The 16157-nt window shown below is 39.1% G+C and overlaps 1 protein-coding gene across 1 annotated transcript in view; it reads left to right on the top strand.

Moving 5' to 3' along the window:
* Window positions 1-16157, top strand: part of Dpp4 (dipeptidyl peptidase 4) — an 82614-nt gene that overhangs the window by 53405 nt on the left and 13052 nt on the right. The window contains exons 15-23 of the mRNA XM_021152985.2: window positions 176-229; window positions 601-722; window positions 2246-2293; window positions 2538-2636; window positions 5078-5147; window positions 7371-7565; window positions 11063-11117; window positions 11701-11800; window positions 14491-14555. Coding sequence (XP_021008644.1) covers window positions 176-229; window positions 601-722; window positions 2246-2293; window positions 2538-2636; window positions 5078-5147; window positions 7371-7565; window positions 11063-11117; window positions 11701-11800; window positions 14491-14555 — 808 coding nt within the window. The remainder of the gene's footprint in view (window positions 1-175; window positions 230-600; window positions 723-2245; window positions 2294-2537; window positions 2637-5077; window positions 5148-7370; window positions 7566-11062; window positions 11118-11700; window positions 11801-14490; window positions 14556-16157) is intronic.

The raw sequence follows: 16157 nt of genomic DNA, 5'->3' as shown, positions 1-16157 counted from the left end.
GAGATGGTGGAGGGAGAGAGCTTCTGGGTGGGATGAAAGGGCAAAGCAGCAAGTGTGGACAGAGGGCACACACTTATGCAGTACAGCTATGTGTGCCTGGGCTTGGAGATCAGGGGATATAGTTAACATTTTTGTAAAACATATTTAATATATATTGTCTTTGTTTTCTTCTCAGATACTACATTAGTAACCAATATAAAGAAATGCCAGGAGGAAGAAATCTCTATAAGTAAGAGTGCTGCTGGGATGTTGACATCAGGGGTTTTCAGTGACAGATTATTCCTTGTCCCTGTCTGTCTGTCTGCATGTTTGTCTTGTCCTAATTAATGTTACACTGGAATTGTTATAAGTACGTAGATTATTTCATTTATCATTCATATGTCACCAAAACAATGACTTTATGAGGTGTTTCCTGGCATACCCTAATTATGGGAGACTAAGGTTATCATAAATTAATACATACATTTATGGTGAAGAGAAAGTCCCTGGAGGGTTCCTATGTTGGTCTGAGTCCTCTGAGACTGGAACATGACATTAGTCAGTTTCTTCCTATCGCATACCTATTGATGAAGTAATTAATCCCCACTGTTGGCTTTACAGAATTCAGCTTACTGACCACACAAATGTGAAGTGCCTCAGTTGTGACCTGAATCCAGAAAGATGTCAGTATTATGTGGTATCATTTAGTAAAGAGGCAAAGTACTATCAGCTGGGATGTTGGGGTAAGTTTGCATTGATGTGAGAAAGAGCTAATACCTGACCTGTCCCTACAGTGCTGAGGGACAGGAGACCCTGAGGGCTTCCTCTAGGAGCCTACTTTGCTTCTCTGCTCGGTCCTTCTTCCTTTAGCAACATAGGAGCCCTCAAAGATACCTGAGCCCTTTTCTACACTCTGTGTGTATGTGCTGTGTGATGCGGACACATTTCTTTCTTGCCCCAGAGTTCATTCTTAGGCACCCACATGTTCTAGGTTTTAAATAATGATTTTATGCCTTTGCCCTCAAGTTAATAAGACACTGTGAGTGGTGCCCATCACCCAGAATCTTCACTACTGTGTGCTCTGTTAATATTGCTACTGTTAATTTTCATTCTAAGTCTAGAAGCCTGGGCAAGGGAAGGCACAGTGGCATATTCAAGTCATACAGTAAGATCTAAAGGGCTTCTCTGAGTCTTCTTTTCTAATGCTGTACCAGGCTGCTTCTTAAACTGAGAAAAAGAATTGAGACATTCTATTAAGAAAAAAAAAAAAAAAGCATGGCCAATGGCAAAGGGGCCTTCAAACTACTTATCCCGTCATCTCCCGGGTGTATTTTGTTCCCTCTGATGCAGTTTTTTAGTTTTCTTTAATATGGCTAAATGTTGCCATCATTTCTTGGGTATGTGCCTTATACTAGGAACTCTGCTAAAAGCTTAATATTTGTGATCTTATTTAAACCTTAGTAAAACTCTCCAAAGTACATATTATCCTCACTTTCTATGAAAAGATGTTGGCACGTAGACACACTGACCTAACCTTCCCAGCAAGTCAGTCAGGATTCAAACCCAGGTCTAGCAGTGCCTTCACTGTGCTTTTTTCAAGCAAATATAGAAATTAACTATATCATTTAAATGCATCAAAATTAAATAGATCACAAGATAGCTTTGCTATACATTACCTTCCACTCCACAGCTACCACAGTTGGGATAAATAGTGAAGATATGGGCTGGTGAGAAAAACACATTTCCATGCCAGAAAGAAACTGCTTATCCAAGTTAGGCACTGCAGATGTGTCTCCTGGCTCCCAGACTCTCCTAAGTGGGGGCCGGTGAGCAGACTTGCCTCCTCCAGGTGAAGCTGTTCCAGAGCTCTGCCCACTCACCCTCCAAGGAGCACAGGGCTTTCAGAGGTAGAACAGTCAACATGTGGTCACAGAGAATGGGGAAGGTTAAACTGTAATTTCGGCTCGCTGAGGAGGAAATTGGGCACAGAGATGGCAGCCTGCTCTGAATGTCCAGCATAGCAGAGATCCGTTTCCTGTCCCGTTTATCTGAGCCCCATGCCTTTGTAGGAACGCATCCTACACTTAATTGCAGTTATTTGTAAGGGAAAAAAAAAAGGTGGGGATGAGCAGAAGAGAGCTAAGCTTCTTACCTCCTGCAGTAGCTGCTTTGTGTTATGTCAGACAGTAAGGGCTGGTGTGTTTGAAAGCTCACACAGGCATGCTATTCTCATCTAAAATCTATCTTCCACTGGTTCTGTTCACAGGCCCCGGTCTGCCCCTCTACACTCTACATCGTAGCACGGATCATAAAGGTATTTTGTCATACTTCCCCCTCTCCCCCACCACCGGCTTGTAGGAAAGCACGCACGTGGATAGGGCCAGCATGGGATTTTCCCTTGGCATTTAGAGTCTTACCCGGGAGTTAGACATAAGCCTTCCTCCTACTGGAAGTGTGCACGGCCCAGGGGCCGCAGTGCACGCCTGCTCACTATTGTCGCATGTGACCTAGCCTCTTTGTACTGTTACAAGTTATGGCTGTTTCCTCTATCTGTTTAGAGCTACGAGTCCTGGAAGACAATTCTGCTTTGGATAGAATGCTGCAGGATGTCCAGATGCCTTCAAAAAAATTGGACTTCATTGTTTTGAATGAAACAAGTAAGTTACATGTAGTCTTTTGGAATAGTGTTTTTGGTGGAAACAAGAATAAAATACAAATAATGTGACAGTTTGGTCTGAGAATACATGCTTTGTGTTGTATGAATCTAATTTAAAAGGTTATTTTTTCCACAAAACACTCTAACTACTATATTTACTTGGCTGTGTGTGTGTGTGTGTGTGTGTGTGTGTGTGTGTGTGTGTGTGGTTGTGTGTGTGTGTATCTTAAAGAGTGTTTGGGGGAAATGTACTATAGATAGGTCCGTCCATCAAGCTAGCAACTCTGCTCTACCAATGAGCATTAATGGTAAAAACCTAATGGCTACGCTAAATCACACTGGATATATTTTATCTTTGAACTATAAAGTTAGAAAAACACCTAAGATGATTATGTTAAAAATTTGAGGTTGTTTCTAAAATGTTTAAACTTCAGGCTTTTGGGGGCGGAGGGCGGAGGGGAGAGGGTTGCTATTTCCTAGTGAGCTCAGGTGGGGCATGTGGTAAGCATGAATCGCTCTCAGGCACCACTAAGGACAATGGGTTTGTCTGAGTTAGAAATGCTTCTTTCTCTTCAGTTTCTTTTTCCACTCAGGAATAACGACTTATGGGAAAGGAAGATACACCTCATGGTTGATGAGTTTTGGTTTTTAATTTAGCACCATGGGAAATATGGAGCTGAAGAGATGGCTCAGCCATTGGGAGCTGTTACAACTCCTGCAGGGGCCACATTCCTTTTCCAGTGCCCATGCCCGGTGGGTGGTTCACAAGCTGTGTAACTTCAGCTTCAAGAATTCCAGCACCCTCTTCCGGATTCCCAGGGCATCTGCTCTTACTTGCATAAACCCACACAGAGTAATACATACACACATAACCTAAACTAACAAAAATAAAATACTTTTTTAAAGGAAATGAATAAAGTATTCAACTCCCGTCACTGGAAAGGGTGGGACAGGCCCACTTGGGCAGAATAACTTAGCACCCTGCTCAAAGGGAATGTGCAGTGTGTGTCACCAGGGTCCTTGCTAACAAACCCCTTCTGACCCAGCAGGGGTGCCACTGTTCCCTGTCCCTGAGACATCTTGAATGTAAAGAGCTCATTTTGACAGTCTGGTGCGGAGTTCTGCAGTGCATATGGAGACGCCATTCTATTTCAGCGGGCACACAGTGGGAGTCCTTAGGTTTTAGGGCTGGGGAGGGCACACAGTTAAAAAGAAATTTTCATAGAAAGTAGGAGGGGACCAACATAAGGGAGGGAGAGCACTCATTAGGCTTTAGTCGTTCTCACTACATCACTGCAGGAAAGGGGGTTGAGACATGGCTTGAGGAAGTGAGACTTTGGGGCCTGAAAGACCCTGTCCTCACAGAAAAACTGCACATTTATAAAACCCCTTCTAATCAACTAGTGCTGGCCAGACAAGATATTGAATCATGACTGGTGCACTAAAAATATCAGTCTGGCTAATAGTTTGATATTTGATTAAGATTATAATAAAAAAATATTTTTCTTACCTACACATTGAATAAAAAGCACAAAACAATTAGGAAACACAAATTGAAGATAAGCCCATCTATATAAATGTTTGACTACCGAGTCTTTCTTTTTCTCTTTAGCCAAAATCACTATGAAAATAAGTCAAGAAGCAAAAGGGAGAGTACACATGAGAGCCTCCTCCAGAGATCAGGAGTTTTGTTTGTTTGTTTGTTTGTTTGTTTGGCTTGGTTTTCTGAGCCTATAGTTTACATCTTCCTGAGTATGTGGAACTCTCATTTAGATTTATTAGACTTATTTATTCTGAGATCAAAGGAGACCGACTCATTATCTTGAGATAATTTTTTTTTATTAAACTGATGTTAAATCAAGCATAAGAATTTAAATGGACCCAAGAAAGAGCCCAAAGAATGTGAAAGCAGTTTATTTCCCAGGAGCCGATTTCATTCTGTGAAAAACTGAACTGAGAACAAGTCTCTGCTCTGCGGTCTGGGGTGGCAATAGGAATTAGAAAATCACTATTAAATCCAGATTTTAAAAGAGAGTTATGGCCGACTGCAAATTCTAAACAGCTTCAAGGAAATTCGAGAAGAGGAAAACATTTGGGAGGAAAATTTAGAACATAAACAAGCTAGATAAGAAGACTGGGTGCCAAAGAACAGAAGCATAAAAACAAAACATTAGGAATCCTAAAATGCACTTGTAGTTTAGAAGCCATCGATGGATTCACGGCTATATTAGAAACGGTTTAATTGTTTTCCCACCATAGTAACTAGCACTTATGAACAACGCAGCTGGCTTTTATATCTTTAAAATGTGATCCTAAGCTGATATTTCTTGTTTTCTACCTAACTTACCAAATTGGTGAGCTCAGAGAAACTACTGAGAAATAAGGAATGGAATCCCACTAATAACTATTTTTATCTCACTAATTAATCTTCTGCTTGTTTAGGATTTTGGTATCAAATGATCTTGCCTCCTCATTTTGATAAATCCAAGAAATATCCTCTACTATTAGATGTGTAAGTATTCAAGAGAGAATAACTTATCAGTCAACTGCTGCACTTCTCTGGGGTTATAGATTAATGACATAGAGAGCCAATACTTCTCTTCTTTCCTACATTATTGATTATTATTTCCCACCCATCTTGTACCTACAAATCCCAGCTGTGTTTTCTCCTAACTTAATAAATGAGAGAGACACTTCTTTCTGTAATTATCATATGCTTTGCTTTGCTTCCCTGGAGTTTAAGGGAACCTCACTGGCCTTTTCTGGTTCTTATCTCCATCCTTTCTTCCTGACAAGCAAGATAGGGTCACCTTTAATCTACTAAGTTTTCTGTCATGGACAGAGCTAAGAAATTTCATGTTACAAAAAAAATGTTTACTCATATATGAATGCATAAATATGTTCGCCTGTATAAATTTAGAATGCTACAACATCTAGTTTGATGAAAGAATCTAGTTAAATGAAAACAATGTGATATTTTGCTTAAATGAAAGTTCTTTTAACTACCATCTAAAGAAGAGGCAAGAACCTGTTAGTAGAGGCATTCATGCAGAACTTGCTCATCATTGTGGGTTTGCAAGAGCCAATGAATAGGAAAGAGATGAATTGGGAGGGAATGATTATTCGAGAAGAGATGTATGTACCCAGAAGTCATGTAGTCTGGGCAGAGAGGGCATTGAAATAAGAAGCTATGAGCTATAGGGATTATCTCTTGGTATACAGAGGATTTGATAAAAGTTGTACATATGGCTATATGTGTGGTAGATCTTAGGCTGTAAAGGTTGCAAATACAACAATGTTAAAATTCTTGCATCGATGAATAATATGCTTATTTCCTATTTCAAGTTCATATTTCTTTGTCCTTAAGGTTTTAAGAACTAGCATTCTTTTATACTATGGTCCTTTCTACTATGGTATAGAGGCTCCGAGTGGGCAACACTATCTATGTAAGAGCCTTGGGGAAATGAGAAGCGTTTGATGCCCTGGTTAGAGTCCTTAAGGAGACCCTAACCTAGGAAACAAGTATATAGACTGGGATGGAAAACTACACCACTCATCATGGTTATTTTTATAAGACAATTTCCCCTATCCCCAGTATTTGATGAATTATGTCTCCTATTTCTAAGATTGCAAAGACCTTTTTTTTTAAAAAAAGATTTATTTATTTATTATATGTAAGTACACCGTAGCTCTCTTCAGACATTCCAGAAGAGGGCATCAGATCTCATCATGGATAGTTGTGAGCCATCATGTGGTTGCTGGGATTTGAACTCACAACCTTCAGAAGAGCAGTCGGCTCTCTTAACTGCTGAGCCATCTCTCCAGCCAGTGCATAGAAGTTAAAATGTAGAATGCACTTGACAATAGTGTCCAAATGCAAATCTTAGGTATGTATCTAAAGGAAACACACAGCCATAATGGTCATGTTGCTAAATTTAAAGAATATAAATGATGCTTTTATTTACCTGATGCAATTGTCATCTCAAAGGCTTTTTGTTGAATAAGCTTACTATATCTATTTCTTTCTGAACTCTGGCTGTCTGGTTCAACTATTCTCCTCTCCAAGCTGACTGATTCAATTTGACTTCTCTTATCCTCACTAAATTGCTCTGCTTGGCCTCAAACTAACTCTGGCAATTTGTTCTAATCTTCTGTCTCCTTATTCTCTGTCTCCTTCTGTCTTCACCTGCAACCTGTATCTGTAAAATTGTCCCAGTTAAACCTCCCACTCCTTCTCCTTCTCCCTTCCCCTTTCCCTCCCCCTCCCCCCATTTCCATCTGCCTCTTTCTCCTTCCCCAACCCTCCTTCCCTGTCTGCTGCTCACTTAAGTTGCCTCTTTCTTCTGCTATTTTCCTGTGAGTTGGGTGTTTACACTCTCTGATTAATCACTTTGTCTGCGCCTCAATTGGAGATCACTTTCAAACATGGCTGCCTCTTTGTACAAACTACCCTTATTTTCATTGTAGGATTAAACATGCATAATAAGGGTATGCCTGTATTTCAGCTAGAGAGATTAAAGATGTCTGCATTTCAGCCAGATCACACAAATGTAGAAGGTCTTTGAATATGATCCTTGTCAGAGCAGCCTTGCTGCTGAATTAAAATTCTTCTATAAATGAACCTATTCTTGATAATCCAGTGTCTACTATAATTTTCAGTCTCATGATTGAGAAAGATGCAAATGCCTGGTCGATAGGAGAAAAATGCTAGCATTCTTTATTTAAATTTTCACAGATATGCAGGTCCCTGTAGTCAAAAAGCAGATGCTTCCTTCAGACTGAACTGGGCCACTTACCTTGCAAGTACAGAAAACATCATAGTAGCTAGCTTTGACGGCAGAGGAAGTGGTTACCAAGGAGATAAGATCATGCATGCAATCAACAGAAGATTGGGAACGCTGGAAGTTGAAGATCAAATTGAAGCAGCCAGGTAAGCATCTCAGAGTTGAACTCAGACATTGTTGACTTTCTTCTTTCTTTCTCTCTTTCTCTTTCTCTCTTTCTCTCTTTCTCTCTCTCTCTCTCTCTCTCTCTCTTTCTTCCTTTCTTTCTTCCTTCCTTCCTTTCTTTCTTTCTTTCTTTCTTTCTTTCTTTCTTTCTTTCTTTCTTTCTTTCTTTCTTTCTTTCTTTTTTCTTTTTTTTCCTCTCGCTCTTTCTTTCTAAACTATGAAGAATTTGAAGGTTTTGGAGGGTGAATTTATAATCTTTTACCCTGTTATTTTTTTAGTGCAATATGAGTCACTATAGATTTATATGAAGCTTTAGAAAGGAACTTACTAAGTGTTTTCTATATGGCTTGAGAAAAGGAGTTGGCATAGACACCAGCGTCATCCAAGAGTAGAGGATACACTCCATGACACACAGGGATAAGTTGAGGGAGGAGTGACTGTGTCAGTGAGACTTCTGAGTGCAGGTACAAGAGGTCTGGCAGAAGGAGCTTTCAAGAGGAAGGAGTCATTTGGAATCCTGGTTTGAGAGATGTCAATCCATTATTCTTGGCTCAGTTGGATAAGGACAAACAACAGTGTTTTCAGCCCTTTCTTCTGAGCGCTTTGATGACAACTTTTACTTTAAAGTTGGCAGAAAGCAAGCAGCAATTACCATGCCAGGCTCTGAATGCTAGGCAGTCCTGACATTTCCTCCTTTAAATGAATTAGTCTTTTACCAGGGGACCCAGCCTCTCACAAAGTCTTGGGGCATGGGACAAAGGTAGAAAGGTCCTTTACTACACATCAGTAAAACAATGACTTTTGGTCCAGATGTTAGTCAATTCCCTCTGCCCCCCCCCCTCCAATCTGATTCCCAATGAGCAGGATTTGCTGCTGGCTACATCCTTACAGGTACTCTGGTTTTTCTGAACCTACACCAGGATCAGTCGTTAACCTCTGCTGACAACATTCAAGCTGGCTTCTTCAAAGCATTTTTCTGAATTTCTCTCCTGAAGCAATACCAAATGTTTCTGAATTATGAGATCTAATGACTCACAGCAATGACCCTGTCTCTTGGTACCAATCGGTGTTAGTGAGATTTTCATTGGAATTATAAAACACAGGGTTAAACCACTTAAAAGGAGGAATTATTTATTCTGTACCATGGTTTCAGAGATTTCAGTCCACAGTCCTTGGCTCTGTTGCTTCCAGGTCCATGGTGAGATAGAAAATTATGGCAGCAAAACATGTGGTGATCCTATTTGCCTCATGACATAGTAGAGTGGGCTTTCTCTACTCCCTATTTTGATTACTTTGATCCCCTCACTGATGGAAAGGTACTGTTCACATTCAGGGTGGGTCTTCTCCTGTTAGCTGTTTCCCTATAGATACATGCAAGGCTGTTCTTTAGTAATGCTTAAGCCATTTCTCAGTACAATTAAATTGAAAATTAAATTTAGCTAGCACACTAGGTAAACATCTGGCTAAATAGTTGAGCCAGTCCCTTATAGTCAGAACTGCATGGTAGAGAAGTTGAATGTACAGTCAGTCTTGTAGTGAGTAATAGCTATCTATGCTGCCCAAGAACTGGCCCTTACAGCTTGGATAAGGTCAACTTTCTATTTTTGGAAAGTTATGAGCTACAACTGTCATGAATCACAATGATGAGGGCATCATTAAGTATGAACACGATCACATTCTGCCCTTCCCACACAAGTACAAACCGATGTGTTTTGGGTTAAAAGATAGAATCATACAATGGAAAGCATAGAGCTTTAAGCTGCAGAGCAGCCCCAGGAGTGGGGCAGATGTGCTTATTGTGTATTTCAAGGAAAGAAACAATTTTGGGGGGGGGGTAGGGGGGGTGAACCAGGATTAGAATCAAGTCCATTGCAACTCTTCTGTTAAACTTCGTCCAGCTGGTGAATTGATTATGTAACCTTTGGGTTCGAAAACAATTCCATAGGTGCTTCAAGAAGTCTAATAAATCAGTGGTTTGAGACCGTGTTGTAAATTAGAGATCTAGAGATACAAAATGGTCCCTGGATAATCACTCTATTGAGAAAAATAACTTTAAAGAGAAATAATCAATGAAAAGATGTCAGATACATATCTCTAAGTGAATGAAATTCTTTATGCTACAGTTAATTACTGACCATTTTCTTTAAAATGTAAAAGGAATTTTAGATTAATGAAAGGGCAAATCAGAGGTTTTGCTGTTATAAAAATAAGCTTTTATCTAGCAAGCCTGGTCTTCTCTCTATGAGAGGAAGCTATGGTTTCTGTAACCTCATGAATCTGAGTTCTAAAAATGCTAAAATCACTGAGTTCAATATTTATAAAATAAAGTCCCATCTTAAGACAATAGTGATTCTAGCCACTAAAAGGAACTGAATACAGGAACACAGGTGACTTCCCAAATAATACTGAATGAAAGACGTCAGGTATCAAGTTTAAAATCAAGTACAGACTTAGGTCAATATTTGTAGAGCACAGCAAAAAGAGACATTTTAATTTATTTTCACTTTTCAGACAGAAAAATGACCAAGAGCTACCTTGTGATAGCATGCATGTTTACTTTGTAAAAGTGTATCACCCTGTGCAATCATGATTCAGATCCTTGGTGTTTAAGGAGACTGATAGAGAAAAGTTGAAAAGTACGTTTAATTTGTTCTGGTGCCACTTGTATCTGAAGCCTTGGATACGTATAACCAATTGAAAACAGAATCAACTGTCCATCAATGGGAAGACTTCCACACCTCCTGTAACACCACAAAATTACACATCCTACTTGCTAGACTTCCTTAAGGAAAAAAGTGGCTTTTGAGTTAAGGATAAGATTAAAAAAAAAAAAAAAAGGAGCATAAAACAAGGTTCATATTTCTTTACCTGCATTTCAACTCCTGACACAGTTGGATGGCAAAGATGTTTCTTAATCCATCAAAGAAAATGTACTTTCATTTAACGGTGCTGAGCTAGCTAATCAACACTCACCCCAGGATGGGATTTAGACGTTTGTGTTTACATTCTCAGGTAAGAGTCCAGAGACAATTCTAAACCTTCTCAGATGTTCTCTGTGCCCTTGTCTTTTTCTATTGCAAGGGGTAACCACTTTCAAACTGAAAAACATCTGGAGAGATTTAAATTCAATTATGTAAAGAAAAGTGCATCTGGGCTGCAAAATTTTATATAAAGCTGTGAAAAAAACTGCCAGGATTTGTTTTCTGTGAATCACGCACACACACACACACACACACACACACACACAGGCACACATACACACAAAGAATTTTTATGGACTCAACCCTTCTTCATGTCGTTCTGATGTTAGCATGGTACACACTGCTCTCAGGTGTTTTTGACCACTGGTCCAGTTGCTCTTAATTTGTAATAGAATGAAGGAGATCAAAAGGGGACAGGCTTTGCACACTGGTGTGGTTAGCTTACTTTTCAATGCACAGTGGAAAACTGATTTGCAAACTTCTTTCTTGTGTTTTAGGCAATTTGTAAAAATGGGATTTGTGGACAGCAAGCGAGTTGCAATTTGGGGCTGGGTAAGTAGCTTTCTTGACTCATGGATTTGTATGCAGTCCTTAGTGAATGTAAGAGTAGAGGGTAATTTATCTTTTGCATGTAAATCTTTGGAGATAAAAATTATGTCCGTCAAGTCTTGGGCCTTTGAGCAGCAGGCTTCCGAAATGTCTACTGAGCTAGGCATGCAGCTCTGTTTATTGTGATGCGATAGAGAGGAAAGAGCAAGAGTGGATAGGTAGGAAGGGAGGTAGATGGAGAAGTCAAAAAGAAAAAGAAGACAAGAAAAAAGATATCTTATTAATCAGCTAAGGTTTTGTGCTTATTGTTTTTATTTATTATTTTCTTCAATTTTTGTATGGTCACTAGGGGGTCCACTAATGTCCCATGCTTGTCTTCCCTGATATTTATGAAAAGGAACGAGGCCTCTGAAAGTGTATACTTTAGATACTGGCCAATTAAAGCCAATTTAAGCCTCATATACCATGCTTTCTATCTCTAAAGAGGCACAGTATATAAAGATGTGAGAAATGTGGAAACCGCGACTCGCTTACCATATGTCCTTATTCCTTTACCTCCACAAAAATAACTGTTTCCATTCCCCAGTCATATGGAGGGTATGTAACCTCAATGGTCCTGGGATCGGGAAGTGGCGTGTTCAAGTGCGGAATCGCTGTGGCACCTGTGTCACGGTGGGAGTACTATGGTACGTAACTGCTGTTGTATGCAATGAACTATTAAGTGTCGACCTTAGTGTTCTAGTGAGAAAGCCATTCCTATTTTAGTTGCCTGTGTTTCTATGGAAAATAATAGGCTGGTTTCTTTCTGTGACTGTTTACAGAGCCGTATAAGATGTTCTCATTTGTTCTGCTGTTACACAAGCCAGGGTGCTATGGTGTGTTACCTACACATTTAATTTCTCAACAACAAATCCTATTTCTAAAATTTTAAAACAGTGTCAGTGTTACATTTCTCAAATAAATGTTTTCTTATCGTTATTAGAGTTTGATTTGGGACTTCACATGTTAATAGAGGAGAGGAAGTGTCTATCTCTTTCCCTCTGAGTGAAGGTCAAATATTAGTTGGGAGTCAGAAGAAGAAAAGACAGGAACAGATGAATTTCCAGGGGGATTTTGCTTTCCCACTGTCTTTTAGTACTAGAATATCATCTTCATTGTGAGATAGACCATGCAGCATCATTTTTCTGAGACAACAATGCCCAGGGCAAGACTAGGCAGAGGTGAACATGGAGGGGTAGGAAAGGGGATGCATTTTTTTCTCACACCTTCTCTGATCTCACTTAGGTTCTTTATGTAGTAATGTAAGAATGAAATTGTTGATAAACAATATACTTGCTACTACTTATGCCCTACTATATGGCAGCACCAATCCTGTGAAAACTCATCTTTGAAACTCTATCCAAGTCAAGAGAAGCCAATGTTCAAAACCACCATCTTTGGGTTGAAAACTTGGCAGGCACAGATACAATTTAGTTTGCCCACAATGGAGTTGTTTTTCGTGTGATACTTTTGTTTCTAATTAATTGTTTTGTTGGATGGTTTGTTTCTGGAGACCTCTGGTGGTCAGTCAAATAATAAAATAGCCTTTGTGAGGCTGGAGACAGGTAGGAAAAGTTCATTAAATGTACATGACCTAATACACAGTAAAAAAAGAGAGCTTTGAAGATATGTGCAATTTTAAAGATTTTTATTCAAAATTAAAAACAATGAATATGTAAGTGATGTTTCAAGACATTGCTCTAAAATTTCACAACTACAGCATACAGCTATGCACATTTTTTAAAAATATGTTTTTAAAAATTTCAGATCTTAATATATATGTAAACATGGTTAATATAAATTTTAAAAGTGGCATGTCCTGAGACAAACACTGAGGACTGTGGAATAGATGTTGAAAACATTTTTATATTGCTCTCAAAGACTGTTTTCCCCCTATTAAACATATAAGCAATATTGTTAATATTTGATTTTTGAAATTAAACCATACATGAAAAGCTTATTATCTTTTACTTTTAAGTGTCATTTAACATACTATTTTTTATAGGAGTGTTCTGTAGATACAAAAATCATCCATATTGACTTTAAGTAAAATAGTAGATATTACTGCTACTCACTTAGGAGAGCAAACACTCTTCAGCCGTGTTTTTAATCAACAACGCCTCGGCCACTGAAAAGCATGGCAGTGTTGTCTTTAAGCAAGAAAAGATTTTAAAGAATTCATAGAATTAATGTCGATGACGCTTGTCCAATCCAAAGACAGTCAAGTACAGAGGCAACTCGTGATTTTTATATGCATTTACTGCAATCTGGCCATCAAAGGAGGCAGCTTTTAAAACATCATAGAAAGCAAAAGAAACCAGATTCAGAAAGACAAATGTCACATACTTTCCTTCATATGTGAAATCTAGAATTGACATTAAAATATAAAGAGCTTCACGTATGACATGAGAGTAGAAGGGGATTGTCTGGGAAAGCCAAGGAGACAAACAGGTAATATGACGGTATTGGGGGGGGGGGCTGACAGTGGGCATAGCAGCTTGTACTTGAATGGGATCTTTATTAAACTCATTCTTTGTACAAGGAACAAACACTAATAAGTTACAGAACAACAACAACAAAACTCCACCAGTGATATTTTAGGGTAATATATAATATAGGATTTTAATTTCTTTTTAAATTGAGTAAAGTTATGTTTAATTACCCAAAATAACTAAACCAATTGTGCAACCTGTTATTCCACCATATTTATATATAAGAGAGCTTATGTCAGTTCAGCAGACAGATATTAATGTAATCTGTTCGCAGCGCTCAAGTGTTACAGCACAAAACTTGAGACCTCCCCATAAAGTGAGGGAAAACAAATGTTTAACTTGAATTACGATGAAGCAGCTGTGTCAGTATGGACTGTTAATTCTTTCTTTTCATCAGAGTGGGTTTCAACTTGCCCCAAACCTAAGGTTTACGTAAATCACTCGTAACTGATCATCGCTAGGTATAATTCCCAAAAGGAGATAGATTATCGTAGCATGAGGGACGTCTTTGTCTCTGTACCACAAGACCACAGAAGCACAAGATGACTCTGATCGACTCTCTGCAGGTCAATTGCTGGTTGTGTTTTAGGCTGTCTAGTTTGTCCGTCCAGCGCCCTGATCCCGAGGGCTGAGTGCAGAGGGGTCAATGCTGCAGAGGAGGAGCCTTCAGTCTGAGAGTGTGCTCTGGCCATCTGCATCTCCAGCTGCATTAGCAGGCATTGTTAGCTGGAGGAGATACTTTCATGAGTTAAGTAAGGCACAGTAAGATAGGTAAAGTGGTGTGATAGATGTAAGAGATGCTTGTAGCGGAGGAGCTGAACCTCTTCTTTCTTTTCCTATCCCAGACTCGGTGTACACAGAGCGTTACATGGGTCTCCCAATTCCAGAAGACAACCTTGACCATTACAGGGTAAGAGCTGTGTCAACCTCATACTTGTATAGAAGTGGCCTGGGAACTTCTCAATTGTATCTATTTCAGAAAAAAAAATTATTTCCAACAAAATTCTTGTTAAAAAGAAATAACACAGGTGGTTTAGAGATACTCCAATAGCTTCCCCTACTATATTTTGCATAATTACAGTCTTTATCATATGCTATGTAGGTCACAATATGCATTCATTTGGAAATACAAAGCAACATCAGATAATTACTTTAATTATAAAAATTTCAGTTTAGAAAACATGTCAAATTCAGCATATTCTTTTAGGACCCAGAGGATTCTTTAAGCCTTTATCAAGATATTAAAGTTTTTATGTTATTATAATAGTTAAAAGGTAAATGCATGCCTTTAATTCTCCACCTCGCAGCCAGCTATGTAGATTTTTAACACGAGGTTTGCATAAAGCAGGCAAGGTGGCAGGTGCAGTTGGGGAATACCCTGAAGAGCCCTGGCCATGAATTACCAGAGAGCTTTCAGTAGTGGGCAGCTGGCTCTCTAGGGAAGCTGACACACTTGAAAGGTGACCTGACTGTAGCTGTATTTGCCTCTGCTAGGGTGGAGGCCACAGCCCAGCCAGAACACGCTCTGCATCATCCTGATGCAGCTGTATGAACCAGTACCACGTTGACATTTTCAAGACTTTCCTGGGTCTGTTGGCACTATTAGTTGAGGGGAAAAAAAAAAAACCTTGAAAACTAAATTAAAGCTTTTCGATAACAAGTAAAATCATCTCTGACATTTTCATTCTCCAAAGATGTCCAAAAACTCTCTGCAGGAGAATGAATTAAAAAGAGAGAAAAACAAGAATAATGTCAACACAGAATTTTCTCTGTTGTGACTCTGAATACAATATCCTAAGAGTAATATTCCTCTGAGCAGTATATATACATTTTTTGTAAGATGTCATCGTTAGTACAGTGAAATCTGAAACTATCTGATCAAAACACAATGAATTCAAAGTTTCAACTTTGCAAGAGTTATGTGTGTGTGTGTGTGTTTTACTCTTACTTGCTACTTTCAACGTAACTAGCAAGCTTGCATGTGCAGGGGGCATGTTGTATTTGTATCTGCATGTTTTAATGTATGTTTCTGAGACTTGATAGAAAAGTAACAAAGATGACACACTAGACATCTTTACTTAAACAGAAGCCTCACAGTCAGTCTATTTCCCTTTCTGACAGAGGTCTCCTCTGAGGCTGCATACTTCATTCTCCTCATGCTTTCTAGTCCATATCCTGTAATCTGCGTAAGCATTGTTTATTTCGTTCATGACTACAATGCTCCTGGCAAATGACCTAGATCCCTGTGTAAGAGTAGCCCAGTGTGTAAGCTCTTGTTGTGTTTTCCCACATTACAGTCAATTCCACACCTTGGTAGTACCTTAAGTACACACACACACACACACACATATATACAGACACACAGACACACACAGAAATACATACACACAGATATACATACACACAGACATACATACACACATATACAAAGACACACACACACAGACACATACATACACATATACAGACACACAGACACACATACACATACATAGACACACACATACACATA

The sequence above is a fragment of the Mus caroli genome, chromosome 2 (genome assembly GCF_900094665.2).
Source record: "Mus caroli chromosome 2, CAROLI_EIJ_v1.1, whole genome shotgun sequence".
In the NCBI taxonomy this organism is placed as follows: domain Eukaryota; kingdom Metazoa; phylum Chordata; class Mammalia; order Rodentia; family Muridae; genus Mus; species Mus caroli.
This window is presented reverse-complemented; position numbering and strand designations above follow the sequence as displayed.